We start from the raw sequence: 27,421 nt of genomic DNA, 5'->3' as shown, positions 1-27,421 counted from the left end.
CCTCCACCGCCATCCCTGTAATGCACAGCCAGGTAGATCTGGATTATAAGATACACCCCCCACTTTCCTTCAAAACAGATATGCATGCATGTATGCGCATATGAGTATAGAATAGTGGTAAGGGTGAAAGGTTTTTTTTGTTTTTTTATGTAAATTGGGAATATGAAAATTTGAAAAAAATAAAGTCCTAAAAATGCGTAAAAAACGCTTTTAATATAAAAACCTTAAGCAAGTGGGTCTCTATATGATTACGTTGTTTGGCACTACTTTCAGGAAGTAAAAAAAAAAAAAAAAAAAGACAGAATTTCACAACGTCATCCTAATGCTGAATACCCTTTAAAAGTTTTATGATAGTTTGCATAACTATCTGATATGACTGAACCAATTTTATAGGTGGCATTAATAGGCTTAATGTAATTAAAATTATATTAATATATTACGTTTATTTATAACAATAAATTAAACATGATCAGAACTGTAAAACCTCTGAGGCAACCACCCAAAATTGAAAATGGTCTTTTAAAAGGGATGTCCTTCTAAAGGAACATGTCTAGTCCATATAGAAGTTGGAAGTCAAGTCTGCTACATACAAATAAAAAAAAAAAAAAAAAGGTCTGGTCCATAAAAAGCATAAAATGCAGGAGTAAGTGATCTGATGGGTTTAAAAAAGAAAAAAATGGAGAAAAAAAATGCACTGTATGAATCTTAATTATTTCGCTGCTACAGCTAGGTTGATCAGTATATAGATAAAGGACCACCACATCAAAACCCTGTCATGGCCAGCCCAATATCCAGACCTGAACCACTTTGAAAACCTCTGGAATTTAATCAAGAGGAAGATGGATAGTCACAAGCCATCAAACAAAGAATTGCTTACATTTTTGTACCAAGAGTGGCATAAGGTCACCCAAAAGCAGTGTGAAACTGGTGGAAAGCAGCCAAGACGCATGAAAACTGACTTAAAATCATGGTTATTTCACAAATTATTGATTTCTGAACTCTTCCAGAGTTAAAATATTAGTATTGTTGTTTCTAAAGTTTTTTGCATTATTTGAGGTCTGAAAGCAATGCATTGTTTTATTATTTTGACCATCTCTCATTTTCAGAAAATAAATGCAAAATGTATTGCTTGTAAATTCGGAGACATGTCAGTAGAATAAGAGAACAATTTACATTTTACTCAAAAATATACCTATAGAGAAAAATCAGAAAAACTGACAATTTTGCAGTGGTCTCTTAATTTTGGCAAGAGCTAGGTATGCATGTATACATACAGTGCCTACAAGTAGTATTCAACCCCCTGCAGATTTAGCAGGTTTACAGATTCGGAATTAACTTGGCATTGTGACATTTGGACTGTAGATCAGCCTGGAAGTGTGAAATGCACTGCAGCAAATGTTATTTCTTCTTTTTTTTTTTTTAAAATTGTGAAAAGTTTATTCAGAGGGTCATTTATTATTCAACCCCTCAAACCACCAGAATTCTGTTTGGTTCCCCTAAAGTATTAAGAAGTATTTCAGGCACAAAGAACAATGAGCTTCACATGTTTGGATTAATTATCTCTTTTTCCAGCCTTTTCTGACTAATTAAGACCCTCCCCAAACTTGTGAACAGCACTCATACTTGGTCAACATGGGAAAGACAAAGGAGCATTCCAAGGCCATCAAAGACAAGATCGTGGAGGGTCACAAGGCTGGCAAGGGGTACAAAACCCTTTCCAAGGAGTTGGGCCTACCTGTCTCCACTGTTGGGAGCATCATCCGGAAGTGGAAGGCTTATGGAACTACTGTTAGCCTTCCACGGCCTGGACAGCCTTTGAAAGTTTCCACCCGTGCCGAGGCCAGGCTTGTCCGACGAGTCAAGGCTAACCCAAGGACAACAAGGAAGGAGCTCCGGGAAGATCTCATGGCAGTGGGGACATTGGTTTCAGTCAATATCATAAGTAACGTACTCCACCGCAATGGTCTCCGTTCCAGACGAGCCCGTAAGGTACCTTTACTTTCAAAGCGTCATGTCAAGGCTCGTCTACAGTTTGCTCATGATCACTTGGAGGACTCTGAGACAGACTGGTTCAAGGTTCTCTGGTCTGATGAGACCAAGATCGAGATCTTTGGTGCCAACCACACACGTGACGTTTGGAGACTGGATGGCACTGCATACGACCCCAAGAATACCATCCCTACAGTCAAGCATGGTGGTGGCAGCATCATGCTGTGGGGCTGTTTCTCAGCCAAGGGGCCTGGCCATCTGGTCCGCATCCATGGGAAGATGGATAGCACGGCCTACCTGGAGATTTTGGCCAAGAACCTCCGCTCCTCCATCAAGGATCTTAAGATGGGTCGTCATTTCATCTTCCAACAAGACAACGACCCAAAGCACACAGCCAAGAAAACCAAGGCCTGGTTCAAGAGGGAAAAAAATCAAGGTGTTGCTGTGGCCTAGTCAGTCTCCTGAACTTAACCCAATTGAAAACTTGTGGAAGGAGCCTCAAGATTAAAGTCCACATGAGACACCCAAAGAACCTAGATAACTTGGAGAAGATCTGCATGGAGGAGTGGGCCAAGATAACTCCAGAGACCTGTGACGGCCTGATCAGGTCTTATAAAAGACGATTATTAGCTGTAATTGCAAACGAGGGTTATTCCACAAAATATTAAACCTAGGGGTTGAATAATAATTGACCCACACTTTTATGTTGAAAATTTATTAAAATTTAACTGAGCAACATAACTTGTTGGTTTGTAAGATTTATGCATCTGTTAATAAATCCTGCTCTTGTTTGACGTTTGCAGGCTCTAACTTATTTGCATCTTATCAAACCTGCTAAATCTGCAGGGGGTTGAAGACTACTTGTAGGCACTGTATATTTTTTATAATATATATATATATATATATATATATATATATATATATATATATATATATATATATATATATATATATATATATATATATATATATATATATATATATATATATATATATATATATATATTTTATGAGTGAGAACTAAAATATAACTGCTTCTTCTGCCAGGGCTGTACTGTATATATCAAAGAAAAAAATAAAAAAAAACACACGACAGAACGTGTTGTGTGAACAAATCCTTCCCTACTTACTTTTTATATACTTAACCGTAAGCATAAAGTAAATAAAGATCTGTTCTGCATCTGATGGCCCTAAACATGTAAAAAATGCAAATGAGGACAGAGAAGATAATTGTGACAATTAGCCTCCTGGTAAAAATGCCCGTTAATAAAAAGAGTCAAGTATTCACCTTCTGGTCTGGCAGTAGTGGATTGCTCTGAAGTGAATTCAAATGACCATTGATAAGAGCTGTAGGTCTATCATGTTCGCAGAATAAACTGCCATTGATGTAGTGAAACCGGTCCCCCGGGACGAGGCGATTCCGACAGGTTGAGCACGTAAAACACTGCACGGCAGAAGAGAGAAGGTAATAGAAACAAATTAATCAAGGAGGAAAAAAAAAAAAAAAAGAAAAAAAAGGTTGATAAAATAAAACTATAGATCATAGCTTCAATCAAGTGATTTAGCAAACTCTAATGGGGATTTGTTTTAACTCCTTAGATGCCAGACATCATTAAATACCCCTTGGTCCTGATAAAAAAAAAAAAAGAAGAAAAAGAAAATTAAAAAAAAAGGAGCAGTTAAAAACTACCGGTACCTTGAGATGATAGACGTTTCCTTGTGCCCTCATGACCAGTTCACTGGCTGGAATTGACTGCCCACAAGCACTGCAAGCACCGCTATTTCCAAATAACCTAAAACAACATAAAAAAGGGTTAAAAAAAAATGAGGATTGATCAAAATCGTTAACAGATTATAAAGAATATGGGAGGGTTTTTTTTTAGGGGGGATGATATCAGCAGAAAAATACGAATAAAAGAAGGTTAGTAAGGATCTAATCAAAAAACACAGACTTACACCTCAAGAAAATACAAAGCCAATCTGTCCTACACACATTTTTATCAGATTTCCAGGCTCATCATGAAAAATATAAAATAGATACAATTCATGACTGGAGTTTAAATACATTGTGTCCTTGAAATTATTTGAAGAACTCTCTTTTTGTGGTTTAATCATATCAAGAGATATGAGTCATCAAAGGGGTTAAGGGGATTTGATTGTATATCTAAGAAGACATCATGCTCTGTGTATTGAAACTCTAGCAAACCGCCATCAGAGCAGAGTTTCCATTAGGAAGTCACTGCTATCCAGGTTGATATATAATGTGTATGGGTTAACCTTTTCAATCATAGTGTCAACACTTTAGATTTGCCTCCGCTCATCTCTTTCATTCTAACCTTCTCTCTCTCTCTCTTGATAATGAAATGCTTGCTCCGACTTCCCTCTATCTGCTCCTGAGTCCACAATTTAGATTACTTCATCTCTGCTAGCAACAAACTGAATGAAATTTCGATTTGAGCAGAAAGTAATTTACCGGGATCTGGACCCATTTGTCATCATATCTCTCTGGGTGTTTGTTGTATCACTGCAGTTTTCCTATGCAATCAAATGAGACCACAACATCTGCCATAGGTGGGGGTGTGGGGGGGACGGCGTTGAAAAAGTGGGGTGGGTAGAGGGGGGAGAAAAAAAATAAAAAAAATGATATACATAATTTCTTAATGCGTTTAAGCACTCACCAAAACAGTGCACACGCTAGTTAATGAAGATTGCATTTTACCTCTCCGTCACGCGAGCGAAAAGTTAATTTCGTTTGACATTTTGCCTTTCAGAAGGCACTAGTGGCTCCCTCATAATATCTAGAACCCAAGGATAAGTCTTTTTCTAAATGGACAGATGTTAATTACTGAACGATTTTTTTTAATTTAAAGGGAAAGCTTATGCGGATCCCAAATTGAATCTTAAGATTGGCTTGCCTATTATTTCTAGTGGATTAGAGCGCTGAATGCTTCGCAATGAAAGGACAATGGTGTTACATTCCCTCCTCTCTAATAGGGCTCTATAATGGGCATTGTGTTAAAAAAAAATAAATAAATAAAAAAATTAGGTGAGTGGAGACATTTACCATGACAACCAGTCTAAATATTAGAAAATTAATAATGGGCACTAAAAACAAAAGTATGGTTTGTATTGCTTATCTAGTTTCTCCACTTTAGGTGGGTATGAGGCCTAAGGTTTAGTGACCTCACAGAATATGGGGCCTTCAAACTATCTCAAGGTAACTTTGTTGCCCATAGCAACAGTTCAGCTGTGTAAACAGAGTTGGATTGGTTGCTATGGGCAATAGGAATGTGAAGAAAAGGGATCTTTTCTTGCCCAAAGCAACCAATCACAATGCAGCTCTCATTTCTTCATTGTGCTACTAAAAATCAAAAGATGCATTGTGACTAGTGATGAGCGAGCATGTTCGGCACTGTTCGTTAATCGAGCATCGGGGTGCTCGGGTACTAGCGGAGCTCGGCAGAGTATCGCAGGTGCTCAGATATTATGTCCGTGAAATGACAACCACAACGCACAAGCTTGCTTCACTGCATGATGTCTGCAGGCACCCCAGGGAATGGCTTTCCCAGGGGATAAAGCAACGTTCTAGAACAGTGTTTCTCAACTCCAGTCCTCAAGACCCACCAACAGATCATATTTTCAGGTTTTCCTGAATCAGGTTTCTCGGATTTCCTAAATGTTGCACAGGTGATGGAATTATTCCCTGTCTAATATTGAGGAAAACCTAAAAACATGATCTGTTGGTGGGTCTTGAGGACTGGAGTTGAGAAACACTGTTCTAGAACATAGTATGACAAAAAAAAAAAAACCCACCCTTCCCTCTGCCGGAAATGCTCTGTTTATGGCTGGCTGTATGTGGGCGGAGACCCGAACAGGCCAATCATTGACTACAATAATGCTCATTAGTCGCGTCGAGCTCGTCTGAACATCTGACTAACTCGAATCGAGTAATGAGCATTTAGTGTTCGCCCATCATTAAATGGGACTGGTCGCTAATGGAAGAAAAAAAAAATAAAGCTTTATTGGTCTTGTGTTCAACCGCGGGAGTTGCACGTGGCTCAGCGAGTAACAAGTTGCCTTAACAAAGTATCCTCAAGTTAATAAATTGCTTTAGTTAGACAATCTGAAAATCAGCAAGACTGCAATTGACTTGCTTTTTCTATGTGCTGTCATCTCCTGCAATGAGAGATTTTATCGTACATAGTGTACAGCTAGTTTCCATTGTGCTTGGCCACTAGTACCTTGTACCCAGCCAAGTGTAAGCAGTAGCTACATTACAATAAGAGTTTAACTCCTAATTTCCCAGACACTTCGCTCCACACCTCATTGATCTCTGCACAACCATTAGCTGCTCAAATCCCTTCCCATCTTTCACAGCTCCTGACTAGCTGCTGTTACAAATCTTGGAAAATCATAAGCCCTTTGCTTCACCCTCCCTCAGAGCAACTCTCCTAAATCACTACTCTTACTGTCTGGAGCTGTGTGCTTGTTCAAATGCCCTGTGAACTTTAGGTGTGAATTTATTGAAAGACTCAAAACAAACCACTAATAGCTGAATGTGTTACAGAAAACCTTGTGCTGAGCTTTACTGTTCTGGTAATAGAGATCTATTAGTCAGAGAGGAATCTCCGTTCTCACAGAAACCAGCAAGTTAAGAGTCTAGAAAGCTGTGTGTGGCTCAAGGGACAACTTGAGAACAGCCCTTTAACTGCTTCATGACCTATGACGTGCTGAAAAGTCATAGCTCGTGTTCCCTGCTTTGATGCAGACTCACATCCTGAGCCCGCATATTCCCCTGCATCTGTCAGCTGATCTAATCAGCAAACATGTGCATCTAACAGACGCAGTTGGATCAGAGATCCACCCATGCCTGTTAAGTAGTTAAATTCCGCTGTCAATCTGACAGAGATTTAAACACATGCCTGTGGGGATCCAGTCACTCCCAGCTCTCATTGTTGGACTCGTGACTTGATCATGGGGCGCTGATGGATGTGAAGACATTTATGGGTCAGCTGATGACCCCTGTGTCTGCTGTGACGTCCTTCCTGTGAGTGCCGGCGTTGGCTTGCTCTGTACCGCACAAGCGATCGAAAAGTCGCAGCTTCAAGTGCTCTAATGGGACTAGTAAAAACAATAAAAGGCAAAAAAACAAAAAAGTTTAAAAAAGTTCTAAATCACTCCCCCTTTTGCCCCTATTGACATCACAGACCAAGATCCTGAAAAATGAGAATGTTACGGGTCTCAGAAAATGGCGCCAGAAGCACTTTTTTTTTGACAAATTGCTAAATATCTTGTCATCACGTAAAACAAAAAAAAAACCACACTACTATAAATGTTTGGCATCTACGAACTCGTACTGACCTGGAGAACCATATTGCCAGGTCACTTCTACCATATAGTGAACATAGCATAGTAAATAAAAAAAAAGCATTGTGGAATTGCACTTATTTTGCAATTTCACTCCACTTGTACTAGAAACAAATCCCAATGTGTGGCAGAAAGAATGATGATGTCATTCAAAAGTACAAATCGTCTGGCAAAAAAAAGACGCCCTTATAAGGCTATATTGACAGAAAGATTAAAAAAAAAAAAAAAAAAAAAAAGTATAGCTCTTGGGGGGGGGGGGAATGGAAAAATTGCCAGGGGTTAAAAAATTATGTCGTGTCGTCTTTCAGTTGGATTCTGGCTGGAAACCGCATTAAAAAGCACGAAAAAAATAAAAATATGTCAAAAATAATTAATATATGCACTGCAGTGTAAAAACGACTTGAGCATAGGTTAAAACTCTTGCGACTTCTTTTAACGGCTTCAGGTTTCAAAAGCCATGATGAGGCTAAAAAGTGACCAGACCATTCTTCTGGCCACAAAAGACATCAGAAAGTGAAGCCATGCTGGCGCTTTTCTCAAGAGTCTTCCCCTTCAAAATTGTTGTGGGCAAAGGGTTGTCTAAAAGACGCCATGAGCACAACCACTAAACTGGGTCCTGGGTTCAGGTCCTGCCAAAAGAACCATCTGCGGGAGTTTTTGCGTTCTTTCCTTGTTTGTATGGATTCTGGGTTCTCTAGTTTCTTCTCAAAAGCATTTTCATAGGTCAATTAATCTCAGAACAGCGCTACCTACACAACACTACTACGCTAAGGATTCATCAATCTGTGAGGATCTTCTCCTGCAGGAGCTGACATGTTGGTGGCCTTCCAAAAAACCAAAAAGGCTGACAAAGTCAACCTCTCTGCACCGCACATTTGTTTTTTTCTGTTTACTGGCGGACACAGACAGAAAAGGGCGCTTGTGCAGATGCAATATATGGGTCATTTGCAAACAAAAAGCTCATCATTTTGCCCAATTCCACCCCCTTTGGAGATGGAAATGGACCCCTTACCTCTTAGGCCCTTGTCCAGCTGCACAGGTTGCCCCATTGATATGTCCGCCCCTGGTTCCGCTACACGACAACGTCAACATGTACATTGGTAAAGCAACTGATGGTGAGATAGAAGTCTAAATATAGGACCATGTACTTCACGTTATCCTTCTGACCTTACCAAATCACCTGGTTGACTATTTGGTATATACTGGGCATCATGGTGGCTCAGTGGTTAGCACTGCAGTCTTGCAGTGCTGGGGTCCTCCATTCAAATTCCACCAAGGACAACATCTGCAAGAAGTTTGTATGTTCTCCCCATGTTTGCATGTGTTTCCTCTGGTTTCCTCCCACACTCCAAAGACATACTGATAGGGAATTTAAAATCATGAGCTCCAATGGGGACAGTGGTTATGAGGTCTGTAAAGCGCCAAGGAATGTGATAGCACTATATAACATAACATAGCATAATAATTTATAAAGAGGACCTAATGTGTTGTCCTCTTAACATGTATCACTCCATAACCTGAGAGATGTGTAAAACAACAGGCTTTTAAAAACAGCAAACAGCCTAATAAGGGACCCATCCGTGAAATGGATGTCTCAACCCCCATCTCATTTTGCCCTCAGATTACATAGCAAAATGTTGCTGACAGATTCCCTTTAAAGGGAATCTGTCATCAGGTTTTTGCTACCTCATCTGATAGCAGCATAATATAGAGACAGACCCTGATTCCAGCGACTTACTGAGCTCTGTGCTGTCATTTTGGTAAAATGGATGTTTTCTCTGATGCAGATCTAGCAGTTATACAAAGCTCATGAATATGCTGGACTACCTGCAGCACGCTAAGTAGTCCTGTAATGATAATCTCCTGAGTAAACAGATTTTATTAAAAGTACACTAAGCAGCCCAGTAAGTGACACATTACTAGAATCAGGATCTCTGCCCCTACATCATTCTGCTCTCAGATTAGACAGCAAAAACCTAGTGACAGACTCCCCTTAAGGCACTGTGCACATTGCAGGACAGGGGTCCAGTGATTCATTAATGCTGTATGTTGCCATATGGTACTCTGTACTTTGGCACACGGAGAACAAACTCCATGCAGCCCAATAGAAACCTGCTTTAACACCCGTGCAGTTTGGAGGTTTCATGTAGAAACTGCAGCACCCTGAGGTAACAGGGGCCACAGAGGACTGCATTACCCCGGGTTCCTGGAAGACCAATGCTAGGCTAGAAACGGGTTTAGAGGGGTAGCTGCCCATTGGCTGGGACCTGCCCTATCCGGTAGCCGGAAGCTCAGGGGAGGGGTGTGGTCAGTTTTGACAGTTGAGAGTAGTCTAGGAGGATGGTAGGAGGTGAAGGAAGTATTGGTTGGAGAAGATGGTCGGTGTGTGTGGGGTTAGAAGGAGACCCCAGTAAACTAAAGGAGACCGGTCGCCTGAAGGGGAATAGAGGCAGTACCCTAAGGGACAGAGCACGGCGGAATACAGGGCTCTAGTTTGGACGGAAGATCCAGGCCCATCCGATAATCCTGCAGGTGATTGGGGACTTTCACGGTCCATCACCACCAAAGAGTACGGGGCACAGAGGCAAAGTGGGAACCCGGGAACAGGGACAGGAGTCCAGCCCTTAAATTGGTTCAAGCTGCCTGCCAGACGTACTCTGGGAAGAGACAGACGGAAAGACCAGGGAGGGACCCCAAGATGCTTCAGGCCACAGGGACCCCCAATAAAGTGCAAAGGAGGAAGAGTTCATTGGGTCGCCATATCAGCACTGGGACTAAGGGAACTCGGGACCCAAAGAACCAGCACGAATCGGGTTGCTGTACCAGGCAACTATAAGTAAAGAACAAGTTGCACCGCAGTCCCTGTGTACATCTGAATTCTTTCTGCACCCCTACAACAGTCAACATCCACACTGGGGCTCAGCACTACTTGTGGAGGGCCTTGTCACCTAAGCTGCTTATTAACACCAGCCCCAGCAGTGAGACTATGCAGCGGCGGCATCTACACATTGCCGCATACCGCAAGTGGCGTCACGAACATTACCCCTGTAAATAACCCCCACCATCATTTTATTAAGCGTCCGCCTGAACCCAGGTCCGGGACCACTGGAGCCACAGACCACCTGGATCCGAGTAGCTCGGCTACCCTTTGGTGTGTGCAATATTGTAGATATTGGTGGACCATATATAAATAATATTATATATACTGAAAGTTTAAAAAGAAAAAAAAATAAATATGATACAAAGCGGTTGAACCCAAAATTGGAGCACAGACCATTTTACTACTTTTGTTATAAAAATGTACTGTATTTTTGAGCAATGCATCATTATTCACATTAAGCTCGAACTGATAAATATTATATAAAACTGAATGCAAATAGAAGGATGGAAATTACAGATCTCTGGTCCACGACCTCATTTACTGGTCATTTGAAAGAGAAGATGATGATAATGGACACCAGCATAAAGAGGTGGGAACATGCAATTTTACATGATTTACATTGGCCACAAAGTATTAGCAGGAATTAGTCTAATCAGCAATATGTATGTAAGAAAGATAATACGAATCAGTCAGACAAATCTGACATAGAAGTAGATGCACCATACACTTTAGATAAGTTATCCAAAACCGCCTATTTTGCCATGGTTGACCAACTAGCGTGTATTGGGGCCTTCATGGTGTCCCACAACAAATTCTTGCTCATTGAGAACAATAAAAGGCTCAGCGGAGTCCAGCGTTTCGGTGTATGGGTGAGCTGAGAGGGATGGCGGTCAGCTCAACGATAGTTCGGCTGACAGTTATCTAATGAGTATGACAAGCTTAAGAAAACAGAGTAGGTATGCAATAAATGGTCAACCAGATTTGGTCCAATCATTCCATGGCCTTTTATTTTCAGAAATTATTTAAAAAAAAGCCAAGGAGTCTCATCATATATTTTCCAAACATCAGTCCACCATTGATAATAGGAAAGCAGGGGAAGGATCCAGCTAAGACTCCAAGGATTTGAATAGAAGGCATTTCTGTATTTCAACTTTGTTAAAAAGAATATATCCAAAAAGGTATAATAACACCAACTGATAACACTGATAGTTGGTAGATGATGAAAAAAAACTACGCGTTTCGGTGGTATGTCTTCATCAGGTCAATCAACCTTGAACCTTCATCAGGTTCAAGTGTTCTGTGTCTACCATTGATAATAGAAACCAACAATTGGTGCAGTATTTAAAAACCATGGCTGTCTTAGGTTAGGTCCACATTATACAGTGTTATGTGCTGAGCACCTGTGGGGGTTTATGATGAAATCCCCCAAAAACTAAAAACTCAGACTGGAAAACCAATGGAGCCAGTCACACGATGCCTTTTTCCTGGTTTGCCACATTTTTGTGCATTTCTGAAAAAGAAGAATACAGCCAACAAGGAGGCCAGACAGTACCTGCAGTGAATGTCGGCTTCAATTCAAGTAAATGGCTCCATAGGGTTTCTCCTTGGTGCACAGTTTTTCGGGGGATTCCAACAGAAACCCTGACATTGTGGTAAGCGGAGAGCACTGTACTAATATGAACCTGTGTGTATGGGCAGCTTTACAGTCAGTCACTTTGTAAGTAAAAACTGTCAGTATACTAAGTGACACAGCGCTGAAATCAAGATCTGTCTCTACAGGGGCGTAACTACTGTGGTCGCCACTGTGACCGGGCCCGTCAGGTTAGGGGCCCGCTGCCGCCCTGCAGATGAGCAGCCAGCTCCTCTCTGTGAGAAAGGAGCTGCACTGTTTTGTCGCAGACCACGCAGCCGCTATATGACCCGGTGCCACCGCTGACACCGGGTCCTCTTGCCCAGCGTCAGCAACACTGCCCCCCCTCACCCATCACCGCACACAGCAATGATTAAGCATCAAGCGGCTGGGATGGGAACGTTTTGTGCTGAGGGGAAAAGTCTTTCCCATGCTCTGATGCTCTGCTATACATCTTCTCTCAGCACCCAGCTTTTCTATGTTCTGATATGGGAAAGCTGGGTGTTGAGGAAAAGATGTATAGCAGAGCATGGGGAAGATGGATATCAGAACATAGGAAAGCAGGGTGCTGATAGAGGGATTTCAGATCATGGGAAACCTGGGCGCTGTGGTTAAGAGCCAAGTGTCAGCATCATTATCCCGTACCCCGAGTGTCAATGTCATTATCCCGTAACCCACGTCTTTGTGTACGTGGAGGGTGGGGGGCCCAGGTCCAAACTTTGCACCAGGGCACATCAAACTTTAGTTACACCACTGATTATGCTGCTTTTAGAGGAGGTAGTAAAAACCTGGTGACATGTTCCCTTTAATAATGCCCCATTGTTGGAAATTCAAAAGAGGTTCGTTCATCACTCTTTAAAGTAAACCAATCTAATATAAAATATTTTTCTAAACCCAAAAGAGAAAAATAAAAGCCATGCCTATAAAATAAATGAATAAAAAAAAAGGCCGAGCTACAAAGGCTGCCCACCTACAACTTTCCAAGCGATTATTGAAGGACGGACATAGTTTGGAAAGTCTTGTTCAAGTATGATTACCCCTAGGGTATCTCTGAAATAAACGGAGGAATGCCCAGCGTGCTTACAAAGAGGTTCTGCAATTGAATTGTCCCACAGTTGAAGAGACAGCCTTCAAGATAATTAATGGTGGTCTTCAAAACACAAAAGCAAGGCTGCAACTGTCCCTCTGCCACCCAGTTGGAATGCACCGCTTTGCCTGGCAGCACAGCAGGGGTTAATAATGAGTCTTCGCCACTACCAGTGCTTCTCATTACAGCAACATGCTTCCTCCTTAGGAAAGGGAGGAAGGGAAAAAAAAAAAAAAAAACTAATTGCCCGGAGTTTTCTGAATCTGATCTTCCAGGAGGCTTGTCATGTTCAAACTACTAATTTGCTGTCGCCACTTTATTGAAAATAGCCTGTAAGTTGTTATTAAATGTATCGACTGAACGACAGGGAGAGTAGTAAAAACTGCCCCTTAAGATGGCTTTTAATAGGAAGCCCGAGAAACAAATTTTGCAGCAGCATCGATTTGGAGAGTTCAATCAAAACTCCATTTCAAAACTAATTAGTCTGAGGCCCGGGATCGCACGCTGACACGTTCCTGCAGAATGCTCAGGGTGGTGGGAGAGGGGGAAGGGAGCCCAGAACACGTGGTACTTCCGGACATAAGAGCCTCTGGCTGCCAGGCCCCATATACATGCACTACACATAGGAGAGCAGTGACGGGGCAAGTATAGGAAACGAAGGGATCCTACATACCTAGGACAAGCCTGGCTTTCTCTACTTTAGGGCCTTACAACCTCCAGCTGCTGCTACAGTCTCCTCTTCATAGCGTGCATAACCATCAGTCCCAGTAAGGCTACTTTCACACATCCGGTTGGAGCAGTGCGGCTCAATTCGGCTGTGAAACCTATGCAACGGATGCGGCGAAAACACCGCATCCTTTGCATAAGTTTTACATGCGGCCCGTCCGTTTTTTCCTGGTTGCGGCACGCTACTGAGCATGCGCAGTGGAAGAAACCGCATGCGGCGGCCGGATGCGGTTTTTTCCGCATCACGACGCATCCGGCGTCCCTAGGCATGCATTGAAAAATGCGCCGCAGCGGCAGGATGTGGGGCGATGCGTTTTTTTTGCCGGAGCAAAAAACGTTCCAGGGAACGTTCCATCTGGCCGCGGCATCGGCTAAATCTGCTGCATGCAGCAAAAACCGGACCGAACACAAGCCCATGCGGCACAATACGGCACTAATGTAAGTCTATGCAAAAAAAAACGCAACCTGCGTAAAAAAAAAAACAAACTGTTGCTGTTTTTCTGCAGAACGCCGTATTGTGCCGCAGAGCAAAAACCGTGTGTGTGAAAGTAGCCTAAGGCTGCTCTCACATCAGTATTATTTTGCCGGAAAGCTGGATCCGGCACAAATGCGGTACAGTTCAATAGAATTGCGGCAAGATAAGGTCACATGCAGCCACATGTGACCTTATCTTGCCGCAATTCCATTGAACTGTACCGCATTGGTGCCGGATCCGGCTTTCCGGCAAAATAATGCTGATGTGAAGCCGGCATAAACAACATACCAATGATGCAACCTGTGCAGCTGCACCAGGACCCCAGAAGAAAGGGGTCGACTACCACCTCCGAAGCAGCTTCGGTTACATATAAGGGGTGCATTATGAAGAACCCATGAAGTACAAAGGGCCCATATACTTTCTTGCACAGGGGCCTCATTCGTCTCAGTCCTTTATGCGGTAAAACGGATCCCGCACAAATCTGTCAAAAAAGTTGTGCAGACACAACTTGTGCAGTTTTATTAAAACTGGACTTCAGTTGGATCGTTTTTTTCAACATTGACAACTATGGAAAACGGATCCATTAATTAGCCATCTGGTTTCTACCATTTGAAACGGTTCCAATAAGCAAAAACAAAAAAAACAGATCCTTTTCAAATGAAAAACGGATGGCGAATTAACAGATCTGTTTCCTATAGACCGCAAGGGGTAAAAAAAACAGATCCAGCTGAAATCCCTAACAATGGACAGAAAAGTTGTGCCCCCACAACTTTTTTGGACAACAGATTGCTGCTGGATCGATTCTTATGGACGATTACTGTACATGAAAACTCAGCCCGCGGCCGGAGTCACTTGAGTGTGACTCGCGTGAGAATCATGACTCATGGCCTGTTGCTCTCTGGACAGAAGTGTTCACCTACACAAAAATAGCATGCACGCTCCTGTCCAGAGAGCAGCGGGCCGTGCCGGGTGACGCGACTCGATTGTTATGCAAGTGTGAATCCGGCTGCCGCTATGAACCCAACTGATCTTCTGTGTCATCTGCACTAATAGTTTCCAACACAATAGAGATCATAGGTCACTAAAGACAATAGCTCCTTGTGTAATTTTACTAGATGTACTGGAAGTAGAAGTCCCAATAGTATCAATGAGGATAAAGATCATTCTGGGTCTTCTAGTTCAGATGGACCACACAGACATTTCTATTCTTCTTGCCAAAACCTACACCTTTAACTTGGGCATACACACCAGACCCTCTAATGTGTATAGGGCTGTTCCAGCCTTTCACAGACACGAAGTTTAAATGTCATCATGTATGAGTTGCCTCATCTGAGCCAAGAGTGCATGTGTATGGGAAGGTGTAACCAAAAGGAATAGTTGTTGGCTAATTACACTACGCACAAAAAGTTAGGGATATTTGTCTTTCAGGTGAAATATCAGGATGAACCAAAAATGCACTCTAACCTTTTCAGGTGAACTTATTGTGACCTTCTCTAGACTTTTCAGTGCACATGTCCAACTGTTCAATGTTTCAGTACTTTTTGCAAACTTTGTTCTGTAAGAAGGAGCTTAATGGCAAAATTCACAACAGGTGTTTGATCCATGACTCGCCCAAAAAAGTTTGGAAGGTTCGGTTAAAATTGATATTAAACAGTCCTCCTCATCTTGCTGCTCACGAGACCAAGACGACACCTAACAATTGATGAACAGTACCTTGCCATTGCAAGGCTTCAAACAGGATGTTCTCAGATAGACTTGGCCACTGGGCTTAGAGTGTCAGAGTGTCATCAGCAGGTTGCAACAGAGATACAAAGAGAGAGAGTTACAGAAAGACAAAGAAGTGGACATCCTTTGGCCACACCCACACTGATGACGGCTTCATTATTAAGACTGCATTTCAGAGTAGAACGATGAGTGCCACAACTCCAGGCACATTAAGGGAGGCAAGAGACACAAAAGTGTCATGTCAGACCATTTGACCAGTTTACATCTGCATGATCTGTTAGACAACCTGCAAGGATACCGGACTACACTACCAGGCACAGGTGTCAGTCTTGCTGGACGAGGGACCAATGAGCCTCAGTGCTGTTCATTGATGAAAGTCAATTTACACTGAGCAAAAATTATGGCTGCCAACGATGTTGGAGACATCAAGGAAAACACTATGCATCAGTCACTGCTGTCACCAGACAAGCCTTTGGTGGTGGTTTTACAGTGTGGGCCAGAGTGTCTACTTAGTCAGTACAGAACTGCGCTACTGTTTGTGAATGGTACAGTGATTTGCCCCTTCTACGTTAATAAAATCATTAAACCAGTCATTGTACCACTGCATGAACAGCACAGGCCTAATTTCATCATCACGGGATAACCATACTTCAGCTCATTGGAGGTCTTATCCTTATGAAACGGCTCTTGGAGACTGGGTTACCTCAAATAAAGGGGCCTACACGTTCTCCAGACCCAAATTCCTCAGAAAACCTATATGTTCAGCTGAGTCACGGTATAAAGGACATAACTCTACTCCAGAACCTCAATGATCTGAGGGCCGCCCTTCAAGAAGAGTGGAATATCATACCTCAGAAGAAAAAAAAAAACTCAACTTGTGAACAGCATAAGAGGTCGTTGTTAAGCTGCACAAGGCAACATGAAAAGTTATGGAGACTGACATATTTGGGAGGGTATACCCACCACTGTTTTGTTTCAATAAATATTTGAGATAAGGAATCACCATTTCAGGCTTTTACTTAAATGCCCTACTTTTGTGATAAAATATCATTGTAGTCTGAACTTTTCATCCAAAAGCCAAATATCCCTAACTTTGTGAGTAATGGATATGGTAGTCCGACAACTGTCGCAAAGTTCCTATAAATATTAAAGTCAGCCAAACTCGCCGATATCTGCCATTAGTTTAAGGTGTGTTCTCCCCTGACAAGTTATGATGTAGAAGAGAAGGATCTAGCCTGTTGAGCTACCACAGCTGATCCTTTTGATCTACCTCTCGTTCTAGCTCTTCTGACTCCTATGTATGGAAGAGTCAGAAGAGAGTTGGCCGAATATTCATTTAGTCAACATATATCTAGTGTATATGAGGGTCCTTAAAATATATGGCCAGCTTTAGACTGCCCTTAACTTAAGACCTGAATGTGAACCTGTCAGGTCGGAGAGTCAGGAGTCCCCATAACAGAACAGATCATTTGCCATTCCTGGTGGTAGCAGCAGGTTCTGCTGACTTTCCTCTAGTGTGTATGGACACCTTTAAAACATCATGGCCTGGATACGTTTATGGACTTCTCATAAAATGTTTTTGACACAATCTAGGAAAATAATTTACCAACAAGGAGTTGGCTTATCCAAGCCAGAGGGATGTTTTAAAAAAAATAAAATAAAAAAGTTTACATTGCACGACTTGTGGCGACTAAACGACAGGCAACAGATGTGAAGATCAGCAGTTGTCTATTTGTAGAATGTTCAGAAAAGCCAACTGCATTTCTAATGTGCACATAACGCTCAGTAAGGCTATGTTCACACATCCAGTAGTTATTTTTGGATCCATTTTAGGGGCTGTTCACGGCTCAAGTCTATAGGTCCATGAGTGACCCTGGGATTAAAATTGGACACATCACACTGCTATCCATGAAAAACCACAGAACAACAAGAACATTGGACATCTGAATGAGCCTTTACACAGATATATTGGAACTATCTATCCAACTAGAACTGCAGCCGGCAGTGATTATAAAACCACCAGGTAGCTGTTGTGATATCAGGTTTTCCTTCGTATTCAACCAGCATTTAATAAAAGTTAAAAAGAACGCACATGTTCTCGGCAATGTAAAAAGGACTTGCTGTTCATATGTTCAGATTCCCAAAGACATCAAGCAGTTCAAATAATGACCTGAGCACTGTTTAGGTGTCTTTTGTATGGACGCCGCCAACCATTTCATACATATAATTGAGGCCACATTCACACTGCATTCCTCTTCCCGTTTAGTGGTCCCTACAAAACAGGTTTCGGACGTATGCGCCGATGAGGCCATTGACTATAATGGTGCAGACGGAGTCACAGTGTACTCTATCCTACCCCATTTTCGGAAGCATTTGCTTTCTGGAGGCGGACACCCAGACGTATTCTACTATATCTGGGTGTTTGCCTACAATAGGCGTATACTCCCGAAAATGGTGCATGCCACACGGTGACTCAGTCTGCACTATTATTGTCAATGGCCCCGTTGGCGCAAACGTCAGAAACCCGTTTTGTGGCAGTTCGGACGAAAGCCAATCAACAGGGAGAGGAACACAGTGTGACAGCAGCCTAAAAAATTAAAAGAAACCCTCCTCACAATTTGACTGGTGAGATGCCAAAAAAAAGCTGAAAAGGAAAAAAAAAAAGTGTCACTGGCATTTGCCTGAAACGTTTTCTGCTTTAACAATTAGGTGGGTTCACCAGCTTATAAGTGGGGTGTAAATACCCAAGTGTATGCACGCACAGTATTTTTTTAGGTGGATTTTGCCCAGAATCCAACTGAAAAAGTACCACAAAAGCGAAACATAAAATGGACATTGTGCACGTTCCATCTTATGTCACTTTTAACCGCTTTATGGTTCAGTAACCCTGAAAAAAGTTAAAAAAAAAAAAAAAAGAAAAAAGAAAAAGAAAATAAAAAAGGGACATGCTCATTCTTACCAGTGTATGGAGAAAGTTGCTTCAGGAAACAACTGCCGACTTTTTCCTAAAGAGGCACTACCTCAGTGTCTAATTGAGGTACTGTGCACATAGCCCAAGATTGTCTAAATTGCTATGCTGGAGATAACCAGTAAGGTTGTGAGTTTATGGGGAAGGAAGAAAGGAATAATAATAATGAATAAAAAAAAAAAAAAAAAAGAAAATATATAAATAAAATTAAAAAAAAATAACCTCCACTGGAATTGAAATACAGAAGTTATTTGGATGTCAAATCTACAGAACAAGGGATTAATAATTTTAGTACAGCGAGAGTGGTGCCATGCAAATTCATCCTACCCACACCTGTTCTTCACTATGTACCCAGAACTGCTGGTGCTCAGAGGAAGTCCCTAAATTCTGAAATATGTATCCAGTGGGGGAGTTTGTGCTTAAATGAAGAAGCACGCATAGAATGTAACCCAATGAAGAAAATAGGAATGCAGCAATAAGATTCTGCAGCTGAGAAGACACAGGTTGCAAATCTATGGAGAGTAATGAAACTACTCTCATCATGCACTGGCAGCTTCAAGATCTAGGAGCATGCTCGGATGTCTGGCTTTACAACAGGAGAGGCACACGCAGCAGATTACAGCTATAGATCAGGTATATGGAGTAAATATTGGAGATTATATCAAGATTTTAAAGGGCAGATTCGAATATTTTTTAATAAATATTCATATTTTTAATGTAACATTGTAAATAATCAGAGCTGTCAGGGAGTATTCCATCTACAGCCATCTTCATTAGAAGTCATTAAAATGTCATCTTTTGTTCCACTGTTAACAGTTTGTCACTTAAGTGAATCACTGGACCTTTATACAAGTTTGTAAGCCACATTAAACTTCTGCAGTCTGCTGTTCTGCATGTGGACACAGTCAATTTACTCCACGTTAATGGACCCAGCATCAGGCTGTAGAACTTTTCATCGGGACCCCAGCGCGATGTAAAGAGAATGAAAATGTAGACTGGGAATAGAAGGGAGTTTTAGACATATAGGGTGACAAAATAAAAAATAAAAATGGAGGATCGGGATCAGAACAGAGATTGTGTGTCTGTACCTTGATTTTCACCGATCAGCTTGTTTTAAACAGAACCTATCATGCCTCCTAACACTATAAAACTGCATATATGTTTTAAATTTGCAGGTAAATGTATTGAATCTGCCCAGCTGCCACACCAAGCCCACCTACCGGGAGGAAAAGTCAGTTTTCCTGCCAGCAGCTTTGAGCTTTCAGTCATATAGGCGTGGCGGCGCAACTTCAGAGTTCAATATACAATGAGCGGTGGCTATAAGCACACCCCAGAACATTGAATGACATCCATCTCTGCAATCATATGCTGCAGAGATGACTGTTAGTCAATGTGCCATGGCATGTTTAATTTTGTCACTCGCTGAACTCCTCTAAAGCTGAAAGCTGTCAAGAGGAATAAAGGTAAACTCCTCCCTATACGCTTTCTGTAGTTGTCGGGCAGCTTTACAACACTATTTAAGAAGCACTCCCAACAAAAATATGTTTATAGTCTTAATATATTGCAGTCATCATATCACATAGCACTGTATATTTACAGCTGCTCATTTTGCCCTTATACCCATATAATTCCTCTCTTTTTTTATTAGGTCTATGACATCACATGATTAAAATCAGAATAGCTTCGAAAAATAAAGCGTATTTTTCCTGCGTGAATCATCACTGAAAACTTCCTGGCGGGGGGGAGAGGGGGAGTGGGTTCAGAAGTTGAAGAGGAGAATGATTCAAGCAGAGAAGAGAGACTTCCTGTTTCTACTTAGAGCATACAAAAGAGAGGAGTTTACTGGGTAGGCAAAATGAGCAATTGTAAGGTGCACAGTGCTATATAATATAATGATTGCAATATATTAAGATAAAATACTTTGATAGGTGCGCTTTTTTCACCTCATATCTGTAGGTTAGTACAAATTTGGAGGCCCGATAGGTTCCCTTTAGGGTTTACATCAGAAGGCTGGGGCAGACTTGCCAGTGCTATACTTTTGGTAGAGGCGATACAAGGTATTGTAACACTATGTCATTACAATGATAGACCATCAATCTTACAAGGCTGGAGAACCCCTTTAATTTATACTTTAAACTATTCATTTGGGAGGGGAATGGCATCTCATGCAAACTCTTTGAACCACCCCCTCTATATTGTCATTAAACATAGTGTCAGCCATTGTTCTTGATCAGCCAATTTTTTTTATTCTTTTTAAACCAAGTTGTGTAATATACTCTTAGGAGTGGATTAAAGACTAATAGACAAATAAAATGGAGAGCGTATTCTCTTCACATTTCAGAATATAATTAGTTTAGGTAGATAACTTGAGAGATTAATAAATTATACATCTTGTATATCATATCATTAATGTGCCACACCTGTCACTTTTGAATAGAAGGCAAACCCTGATCACTAATGATACATTGCACCACTGCAAATGGATTTACTTGGGAAACAAATTAGTAATAAGCATTAGGCCATACTCTTCAGTAGGCAATCACAAGCCAGAGGAAGAAAGAGTTCACATGACTATTTTTTGTCCCGAGACCTGTTTGGATAATATCTGACCTCACTTGATAGCAGTCGGACAAATGTTATACAATAGTGCCGTTCAGATGACAATGTCACGCTAGTCTTCTAAATTTTGGAAGAGACTTGCCTATTCAAGTCTGTAGGTGGACAAAAAAAAACAACAATCGGATCCCATATGGATCAACCATGTAATGTTTGAGTTTTGCAGATAGGAAACTATATGAAGAATAGCAATGTATTTGAGCTTGCAAACTTTATAAACTTCTGAAGAATAAAAACCTATGCCATTTGGATGTCACACAGATGAAGATTAAAGATGAAAAATTGGCTATTTTTTTCAGGATAAAAATCAGATTCATTTTTATTTTTTTTGTTTATACGCACATATGAACTTAGGCTAAGAGCAATGAAAGACCCTCCTGTGATCAACCTCACATATAAAGTTCACATGCAGTCTTAACATTAAAGTGTCATAGGAAATTACTAGTAAAATAAGGCACCGTGCAGATTCTTCTATACTTTGTACCAGGTCTAAAATTAAATTTGGGGATAATAAAAGGGAAGGAAAAAAAAAAAGGAAGAAGAAGAAGAGGTCTGTAGGAAGTTTTACTTTAGAAATGTCTATGAAAAGTCAGTCCCCAAGAGCCGATGTCCAAATCCAAGGCTACGGTGGAAGCAATAATCTATTCTACAGGGCAATTTCAGAATAAACAGATCCGGAGAAGTTTTAGGTGGTTTCTTCCATACTGAGACATTTGTTCATCTGCTTATGACACCCTTGGACTTCGTTCTTCGAAAGGATCTCGCCTAGACTGTCACATACACAGGACCGATATCCCCAAGAAAGTTTGTCATACCAATGTGGGCCATATAATTGACAGGAGAGGCAAAAGACAGGGTGTGATTGTTTTTGTTAGTGTGCACAATATTTGAGACATTTCAAGGACAAATCTGAGGTGTAAAATAAAATTTATACACACACACACACACACACACACACACACACACACATATATACATACATGTATACACACACACACTGGGGAGGGTAATATATGTTGACAAAAGCAAATCCAGCGCCTTGGCAAGGAGACTCGAGTGATAAAACTCCAAACTTTATTGTATCAAAATTAAAAAAATACAGACCACTATGTGGGGGGACAAGAAAAAGTGATCCACAGACAGAGGAAAAATTCCTACATGTTTCGACCAGTAGAGGTCTTAGTCATTTTTTTTTAATTTTGATACAATAAAGTTTGGAGTTTTATCACTCGAGTCTCCTTGCCAAGGCGCTGGATTTGCTTTTGTTTTTGCACCGTATGTTCCTGCCTAAGTCCGGGCGTTTTCCTGCGCGCCGCCGGTTCTCCATGGAGTGAAGAGGGGTGAGCTGGAACTCTTTTCTATTTATTAATATATGTTGAATCCTAGATTAGTGGGTCCATGGTTACCTATATCACATAACCCTATAGGATATATAGATATATAGATAGATATATATAAAAAATATAAATGTCTTCAGCAAACATTGAGTGTGTGTGATATAACACACACACACACACACACACACACACACACACACACACACACACACACACACACACACACACACAGCCTCCTAGATTAGCAGGCCCATGGTTGGCTATATCACAGAACCCTACAGATGTTGTCAACTTTTGCTAAAGATAGAGATATATGTATCTTTAGCTTTAGCAAAAGTTGACAACTTCTATACCGTTATGTGATATAGCCAACCATGGGCCCGCTAATCTAGGAGTCAACCTATATTACTGTCCCAGGTATGTATCACATCCACATATCACTTGTGTTTAGTTGTATGCAAAACAAGAATGCCGCGGAGACACCATCACATGTTTCTCAACGCTGGCAGGAAACTAGCCAGGTCTTTCACTGGAAAGGAACAACCATGGGAAGGGCAGTCTCCAGTCAAGGAAACCGCCTATACCAAACATGGTATACGCGGCATTCTTGTTTTGCATATTTTCCCAGGGGGCCTTGTTCTAGTGTCACTGCGTTGAGAAACGCGTGATGGTATGTTGGATGTTGATCTCCCCAAGGTCAACCATACTTACCTATGTTGTGTTTAGTTATAGTCAGGCAAAGGACATGGTGTGTGATTGTTTGTATTAGGCCCTGTGCACACTTACCGTTTTTTTCCCACAGAAAATGTTCATAACATCTCTGCAGTGAATCACGAGCAAAACCTATGGGAAGAAAAAAAAAATGCTGTGCGCACTAGGCGGATTTTGACAGCTGCATGTTTTGCTGCGGGATTACCGCAGCAAAAACAATTGCATGTCACTTTTCCGCACGTCGCTGCAGGATTTCACTCCATTGACAGCAATGTAATCGTGAAATCCCGCAGGGAATAACGCAGGCAGCAAATTCTGTGCGGTTCATTGCATTTTCCTGCGTTATTCCCTGCGGTATTTCGCGGTTTACCTGCGGTAATGTACATCGCTGCCTGCGGTTTGCAGGGAAGGGATGTCATTACAGGAAGAGGAAGCGGAGCAGAGTAAACACACACACACACACACACACATAGAATACACATAGAAAGCAAATGGAAATATAGAAAAAAAAAAAATCACGTGGGCTCCGCCGTATTTTTACCTTCCAGCCGAGGTAAGCACACAGCGGCGGCCCGGTATTCTCAGGCTGGGAAGGGCGAGGGGCAGGGTTAATGTCCCCCGCCTCCCTCCCACCTCCCGCAGCCGAGAATATCAGCCGCAGCTGCCTCGGGACTGTCGCATCCATTATGCGGCAGTACCAGAGTGTCCCCAGCTCTTCAAGATGCCGTGATGCAGTGGCGATCCAGGTAATAAGGAGTTAATGGCGGCAGATCGCCGCCACTAAGTCCAGGCTTGATCATGGCAGCGTCTATGAGACAGCTGACATGATCAACCCGTAAGTAAAGTGAATAAAACACACACACCGAAAAATCCTTTATTTTAAATAAAACACAAAAAAGCTCCTGGTTCACCCGTTTATTAACCCCCCCCGAAACAAAACTCCGGCGTAATCCACGTCCTGCGATGCTTGCATCCAGCCGCGACTGACACACAGCGCTTAATGAATGCAGCCTCGCAGCGAGACAGCAGAGGTAACCACAGGGCATTTCCCATGGCCGGTAATGTGAACTCACTACCGACCATGAGAAATGCAGAGTGTGCTCAAAGGGACTCTGTCTATCTATCCCTCTATCTAACGATCTAGCTATCTCTATCTATTCATTCATCTATCTGCTATCTAAGGAAATGACTTTTTTTTTTTTTCCAATGTGCTTTATTGCATTGAATGCATTAAAAGCACATGTACCAATCCGCACGCGGCAATACCGCGGCAATCCGCATACGGTTTTCAGGTGCGGTTTGCCGCGGGTGCGGTAATCTTTCAGACCCTGCAGAATTTTCTTGAGAAAATTCCATTTTCCAGTACGCACAGGGCCTTAGTGAAGTATTTGAGATGTTTAAAGAACAAGTCTCAGGCATCTATATCTCTATATCTAATCTATCTATCCACACACACGATTGTAATATACTTTGACTCCTAGATTAGCAGGCTCATGGTTGGCTAGATCACATAAATCTATAGACGTTGTCAACTTTTGCTAAACAGATAGATATCTATATCTACCTCTTTAGCAAAAGTTGACAACATCTATATGTTTATGTGAGATGGCCAACCATGACCCGCTAATCTAGGAGTCAACGTATATTACCCTCCCTCGTAGTGTATGACAACCCCATATCACTTGTGTTTAGTTCTAGAGAGGCACAGATAATTTGTCAGGTACATGCTACCTACACCTGTAACAAAATGAATGATCACTGTAGAGGATGGGGGCTACCCAATTAAGTTGTATTCGGTAACAAGTACAGTCAATGGACCAGAGAGGCCCTTAGTGCTTTTTAAACAAGGTTCCTATTGTGTGCCCCATGTTGTCTTCACTTCTTTGTATGAAATAACCACCAAAGACCATATTCCCTACACAATACAATACTATCTATTGTCCTATTTTAATTGCCTGGATGTTGGTTATCAGTCTTAGCGCATGAAGGTCATTTGTAGGTCAAACCCAATTTCCCTAATGTTGTCCGGCATGATATGCTTGCATTTCCCTTTCTCACGCTCCCTTCCGTAAGATTGGTCAATTTTTTTCTTTAATGGGAATGCTCAAATCAGTCTGTATGGGCCGAATATTTAATTATATCATTTTCCTGAAATTGAAAAATCTCGGTGAATGTAAACCCTTGTAAATGACGAAAAGTAATTGCTTTTCACTTTGAGCCAAGAATGAAGGCAACTATGTAACTGTAGCCTTTTCTAAAAACTTGTTTTCACAGAGTTTCTGTGAGGCAGGAGAGTTAATTATCTAACCAGGGGATTGTGCAGGACAGTGTTTGATTTAAAAGGCTCGAGGCTTTAGGTGCTCAATTAAGTAGCTATCAGTCTCAGTCTGGACTTTAATGGGCTTTTTCTTCCCCTCCTCTTCAACTCCAGCTATAGGGGGGAGATACACCCCAGGTCAGGCTAATTAAAGCCAGGGGACTCCTTAATTGTGATGACAGAAATGGTTTCGGTTTCCTCTCTTAAGGTCTTCAGACTGGAGGAGATCGTTAATATTTTAGCATTTGGGGAACACAATCAATCTCAAAACAGCAAGATGTGCCTAATACAGTGAGACCATTTACAATTACAGGCAGATCATTGTTCTGAACGCTAGATCTGACATAAGAGATTGCCGACATGTAAATATTTTATTTAATGATCTCCGCTGCTTGGTGTCACTGGATCTCATCTAATCTACAGATGTCACCGGAGTTAATTCACTAAAAGGAGATAGTGCTAAAGTATTCGAAAGAGCAACAGAAACAAGTGTATAGTAAAAAGTAGCAACAATTCCAAAATGGGATATTAAAAAAAATTTAGGTCACTAAAAGTAAATACTATAGGTAGCATGACGCGAATTAGATGTAACGCTAGTAGAGAAAACTGTAATACCCTTACCGACACCGACATGATCTGACCATCTGGCGTGGTGCGATGTTTCAGTATATTGGGAGGTACAATGTTTATGGCATCCGTATCAAGCCATAAGAATGTCAGATGTGGGTCCAATTAATTAGTACTGGCCCCCATGCACTACATGCTGGATTGTTATGTCTCCGCAAGGAGAATAGTTCCCCTTTAGACCCCACTATAGCTTCTCACATAGCCAGATCAGATCTCATACTTTGCACTGACAAGGGGCAATCACCCCAAAACACCGTATCTGCAAATTGAGATTCTGATCTGGCATATATCCTAAAGACTCAGTCACACACAACGACTTACCAGCCATCCCGACAACAATACGACCTGATAAGGATCGCTGGTAAGGTCGCTGGTGAGATGTCACACAGTCAGACCTTACCAACGACTCAGTAACGATACAGGTCACAGTAGCGACCTGTATAACGATCTCGGCGGTCATTGGGACCCTATCACACAGTGTCAAACACAGCGATGCGTCCTGCCCAGCAGGACATTGCCTTTGAAGAAAATGGTCCGGACCATTCTGCAACGACCGGCGACCTCACAGCAGGGGCCTGATCGCTGGTAAGTGTCACACATAACGAGATCGCTGGCGAGATCATTGCTGCGTCACAGAAACTGTGACTCAGCAACGATCTTGTTAGTGATCTCATTGTGTGTGACGGGGCCTTAGGTCATATGACAAGGCTTGTTAAAAGGGTCACTTGACTTTTAGGATTGCTACTTCCAATAGGTGGCACTAGAGGTCATCTACTTCCTCCCTGAAAAGAATTGGCAATATTCTCCTGGCGTGGTATAGTTGCCACTTCAACCGTTCCACCAACCATGTAGGAGCACTGGATCACATGGAGAATGAAAGTTTAAGTATTCTTCAAGTGGGTCGATGGAGAACACTAGGCTATCCATTAGGGGCAGATCTAACACTATGAAGAGTCTTTAAAAGG

At 41.8% G+C, this 27,421-nt stretch overlaps 1 protein-coding gene across 1 annotated transcript in view; it reads right to left on the bottom strand.

The window, feature by feature from the left end:
• The window catches only part of LMO4 (LIM domain only 4), a 70,507-nt gene that overhangs the window by 33,533 nt on the left and 9,553 nt on the right, over nucleotides 1-27,421 (bottom strand). Inside the window, exons 3-4 of the mRNA XM_075322302.1 lie at nucleotides 3,686-3,782; nucleotides 3,278-3,433 (exon numbers count right to left, since the gene is read on the bottom strand). Of these exons, the coding sequence (XP_075178417.1) occupies nucleotides 3,278-3,433; nucleotides 3,686-3,782 (253 nt within the window). The remainder of the gene's footprint in view (nucleotides 1-3,277; nucleotides 3,434-3,685; nucleotides 3,783-27,421) is intronic.

The sequence above is a fragment of the Anomaloglossus baeobatrachus genome, chromosome 8 (genome assembly GCF_048569485.1).
Source record: "Anomaloglossus baeobatrachus isolate aAnoBae1 chromosome 8, aAnoBae1.hap1, whole genome shotgun sequence".
NCBI lineage: Eukaryota > Metazoa > Chordata > Amphibia > Anura > Aromobatidae > Anomaloglossus > Anomaloglossus baeobatrachus.
The sequence above is the reverse complement of the archived record's forward strand: the minus strand, read 5'-3'. Positions and strand labels throughout refer to the sequence as shown.